The sequence below is a fragment of the Geospiza fortis genome, unplaced genomic scaffold (assembly GCF_000277835.1).
Source record: "Geospiza fortis unplaced genomic scaffold, GeoFor_1.0 scaffold318, whole genome shotgun sequence".
In the NCBI taxonomy this organism is placed as follows: Eukaryota; Metazoa; Chordata; class Aves; order Passeriformes; family Thraupidae; genus Geospiza; species Geospiza fortis.
In genome coordinates, this window is record NW_005054371.1 from 2,301,630 (window position 1) to 2,306,578 (window position 4,949).

At 47.2% G+C, this 4,949-nt stretch overlaps 1 protein-coding gene across 1 annotated transcript in view; it reads right to left on the reverse strand.

Annotated features, from left to right (window-relative positions):
• PID1 (phosphotyrosine interaction domain containing 1) overlaps positions 1–171 on the reverse strand; it is an 85,128-nt gene extending 84,957 nt beyond the window's left edge. Inside the window, exon 1 of the mRNA XM_031060052.1 lies at positions 92–171. Within this exon, the coding sequence (XP_030915912.1) occupies positions 92–133 (42 nt within the window). The 5' untranslated portion in view covers positions 134–171. The remainder of the gene's footprint in view (positions 1–91) is intronic.
• Between the last annotated feature and the right edge of the window lie 4,778 nt (positions 172–4,949).

Sequence of the window (4,949 nt, forward strand, 5' to 3'; positions counted from 1 at the left end):
GGCATCCCCGGGCTCGGCAACCATCCCGCTTGCATGGCATCTATCCTACCTGGGCATGGCATCCATCCCCCGGGTACAGCATCAGTCTCACCTGGGCACGGCATTCATTCCCCGGGCATGGCATCCATCCCATCTGGGCACGGCATCCGTCCCACCTGGGCAAGGCACCAGCCGGGCACGGCATCCATTCCCCGGTCACGGTATCCCCCGGACACGGCATCTCCGGGCACGGCAAACATCCCGCCTGGATGCCTGTGGTGACCGGGATAGCGCCTCCCCACAGCTGCTGCCACAGCCCGGCGTGTCCCGGCCCCTCACGGCCTCTGGGGCAGCGGTGCCGGTCTCCCCATGGCGTTCGCTGTGCGCTGCCTGGGAGGGTGCTCCCCCCTCAGAGGAGCCTTCCCCATGGGACGCTGCCTCACCACAGCTGAAACTTTTTCCTCCGGTTCTGCAGGTGGCTCAAGCTGCTGCCAAGCACGTAGGACGTGTCAGGGCTCTGCAAGGCCGCTGCTGCTGGCAGTGCGGGGTCACAGGGAGCCACCAGTTGGGGGCAGGATCCCCCCTGCCCGGTCAGTGCCGGGGTGGCCCCCCGAGGGCCAGCCCCAAACCAGCATCAAGGCCACATTTAGCTGTTTCACGGTGTCGGGCATCCCAGCTGTGCCCCGACACCCACAAGGATAGACAGACACACTCCAGAGGTCTGCAGGCACTGCTCTTCTCTGCGGAGGCCAAAAATGCCACAGAAAAGCAAGTCTCCACAGGTTCCAAAGCTGCACCAAGGAACATTTTTCCAGACACAAAAGCTGTCCCTGGCCCTCCCTGCTCACCTGAGGCTGCCTGGGTAATGCCTCATGCTTGGATGCAGGAGGATTTGTTAAAAACCCAGAGGAGCCCAGGTCATACTTGTCCTGAGCATTGATCACCACACCTCACAGGCTGCAAGCCAGGCTCCAACACAATGCGGGTGGGTGACCCCGGGGACACAAGGTATCCTTTCTGTGTCAGTGTTTTAAATAGCAAGGAAAAGCAATGCTGAAGGGATCTTCTCAAAATAACAGGCATCAGGCTCACCTGTGGACAAACCCCATGACCTTTGGCAGGGCAGCTCTGCCACAGGATCCATCCCAAGGACCAATACCTTGCAGGATCTGGGCGAGGCTGGATGTGATCAGAGCAAGACTCAATGAACATGAACTTTTAGATTGTTTCTGGAAAGATTCCACCAGTATGGTCCTGGGCAGTGATGGCCTGATTAAAGCAATTCAAGTGTTCCAGCTCCATTTACTGATACATCACCCCCTTCCTTCCCCTCCAAGAAGGGAAGCACTAATTCTGGCCGAGATGCCCACTAGAGCTCTTTCCAAACACCATGTCTCTGTCACACCATTGCTTGTTTCAACTGGTGCCTACAATGCTGCACGAGGGCCTTTTCTAAAAGCCTCACTCTTCCTCAAATGAGCTCTGGAGCAGTTTCATCGACCCTTCCCATATGGATAAATCCACCCACCACCATTTCCTGAACCAGCTAGGAGCTGGCACAACCCAGGCTGTCAGCAGCAGGGCACACAAAGGAAGTTCAGGATCTGAAATTAGCAGGAAACCAACTCTGGGGCTGGAGGCTGCTGCTCTCTTGGTTTACATGACTTTTGTACAAACTAAAACAATTGGGGAGGGAAATTTGCATTTGCTATGAAATGGGTGGCACGTTATGAGAACAAATAAATTACTTCATTTCAAAAAAGGATATGAAAACAAGAGAAAATGAATGCTGTAAGCTTCAGGCTTTAGTTGTATGAGAAGAACGTAGGAATATGCTCACACAAGGGGAGGAGTAGGTCAGCTGCAAATTTTTGAAATCCATCTGTTTATTAGAAAGCAATCTGTGATCCCTGAGCCCCGCCAGCATCCTCCACAAGCCTTACCCCTCACCAAGGCAACAAAGTGGCACTATGGGGACGAGAGAGCTACTGAGCCCTTCTGCTCATGTTGGTTTAGTCTCCAGGTGTGCTCTGCACCATGGGCTGTCTCAGGAAATTCAGCTGGTTTGCCTTTTTGGTCATGCCCCATGACACCTCTGCAGGAAACTTGGTTTTCAGCTGGGCCAGGTGCTGCTGGGTTGGTCAGGCACCAGCCAGAGCCCAGCTCAGGAAATGATTCATTAAACTTGGGTGAGTTCATGTCACAATCTCACTAAGATTAGGTCATTTCTACCTAGACTTTCTAATATTTTAATCCAAGCATAACTTTTTAATTGGTATTTAAGCTGCTCTGCATTAGGTAAGGCCCTGCTCCAAGCCAGTCAGAGATCTTTCACTTCAATAAATAGTGTCAATTCCTATTTCCAGGATGTACTGTGTTCCAGAATGTGCCTGTAAGAAGATACAGGGGTTTTTTTTTCTATTAATTTTCCCTTTACTGTGCCAAATTGTGGAGTTTCTCTTCTCAGAATGAGTTAAGACAATTCTTTTCAAAGACTGCAATACATTAGACAGGTTGGTCCCACTTCTCTCAGTCTCCTTCCTTTCAGTGCTCACAGGACAGAAATACTGGAGCCAGGGGAGATCTTGCATTTCAAAAGGGAGTACTGGATGCATTAGGACCAATTTCACTTTTATTCAGATAGTAAATCTGAAGCATTTCCTGTGACTCCAGGATATTTTTTGTCTTTTAATGGCTTCTAGTTATTGGGTTTGTCTTCCTTTTGCACCATCTCATCCCCTAATAAGGATTATTTTATTTAAGGTTTTTATAGCAACATAGCTCTTCTGCATTTGAAAAGAAAAATAAATTCTTTTGGTTTTAACTATAGCATTGCCTTTTTAATTAACTCATCCAATTGCTGATCCCATTGAATTATTTGACTTCAAAAGCTCAATTTATCTTTAGGAGCACTTACTTCTCACTGAAACACAACTAGAAGAGTCATTCAGTTATTTAAATGCTGCTTCCCCAAATATTTTGCAGACTTCGCAAGTCCTGTTTCCAAGATCCTCTTTTTGATTATGCAAGTTTACAAAGCATACAGAACTCATTAAACACATCCCTTTTTTATTATTAATTCATTTTACCTTGTATTTGCTTTTGTAGAGTAAGTTTGCCTAATTAGCAAATTTAATGTTCTGTAAAGTGCTGTAATTAATAGCATACTTCCAAAATCTAAATACACTTGTTACTCTTAAACACTTTGTCAAATCACCTGAAGCAAATTCAGCTACCCTGCATAGATGGCACCAGACGCCTCATCTGAGCTTTCCAATATTTCTCTGAAAAAAATTTTAGTGCCTAAGCAACCCAAAATACACTGTCCAAGTAATCCAAACTGGTTTTTTTCCTGACAACTATTACATTTTAACATTCAAGGTAACAATAAATGTATTTTTATGTAGAATTTCATCTCATGCAGATGACAAAGCTGGATAGGATGGCATGGCCTCAACTTTATGTCATGTAAATATTGCAGAGGGAAGACCCAAGTTAGAGATTTCCAGTTCCCACAGCAGGGTGCACACTTTGGAGTCTGAGCATGGGAGAGCTGCAGTAAGGCATTACCTGGGGAGGACACAGTCAGCACCAGCACCACAGCCAGCTGTGGGATGCAGGCAAGGGCAGCCAGGGGCAGCATCAGAGCACTGGCAGTTTGCAAACAAACACTGACAGCAGAAACCTGGGGTTTGAGGGGTCTCAATTATTTGCAGAGTTCAGAGGCTATTGAGAAACAACTTCAATGTACACGTGGTGACAGATACACCCTCTGCTGGGAGCAGCAGCACCTAAAGATCTGGTTCTGACTCCTTGCCAGGGATCTCCTCAGGCATGGTCACTGTTAAACTGGCAGCAATTCAACAGTAAGAATGTTTCATTAAAATACTGGCAAAGTACAGACCATATTATCTTCAAAGGTCCTTGATTTCCTTTCAGTATTGTGTTTTGGTATTTTGAAAGGGAAATTTATTTACATCCCTGCTTACTGTATAATCTCTAATGTTATTTAGTAATCATTTTCATTTTGATTGTGGAGGTCCATTGAGATGATTATGCAGACATGGGAGTGCAGCTCCAGCCAATGCATCTGCCTCATATCCCCTTTACAGGTATTTTTAAATGGCATCAGGAGACACTATAACCTGAAACAGTGTGGTGTTAATGATTTGTGAAATTGAGGCAGCAGTAAGTATCCCAGTCGAGGGAGATAATTCAGGTGTGGATATACCATATTCTCCCACCCATCCACATTGTGCTTGCTAGGGAAAATGAGGTCCTGATTTCCAATTTGTTGGGGAAGCTCTTGCTGGCGTTCCCATAGCGACCAGGTGTCTTTAATTACCTGTGCTGCTGCCACAGAGCTTGTGTTTCTGATTCTCCCTTCAGCTTTAACCGCCCCACCACCTTCCCCAAGTACCAGGACAGCTACTTCCCTTCCTCTTCCAAAAGTTCAGTTTTGGAGATGGATGGACTAAATAAAAGCATGGAATGCATAGGTAGTGATGTATTTGGCTATGCTTATGTGATATCCCTTTTTTCTTATCACCTCTAGAGGTCTTATTTTCAGAAAGGCAAAGAGATACTTGATCTTACTTTTCCTTCATGTTGGCACTGTACTGGTCCTGCTCACAGCAGCAGAAAAAATAAAGCACCAAAGCCATGGCAGGTCAACGAGTGCAGAAGGAAGGTTGCTGCAAAGGTCTTGCATACATTTAAAGGGGCACAACACTTCTGTGAAGGACAAAATACACGATACTGAAAGGGGGAGCAAGTTTTATTCTGCCTCTGCCAGGCAGCCCCTCCACTGTCCCCTCAGGAGCCAGGGTGAGCAAGGGAAGCGGGGTTGTCAGCCTCGCAGCAAACACAGAGTTGATCTTTTCGGGATGCCAAGTCCCTCGGGCCAGCAGCACCAAGGCTGTTTTTCCCTGCCCAGCCTCGGGGACGAAAGGCCGAGTCTGTGGGCGCTG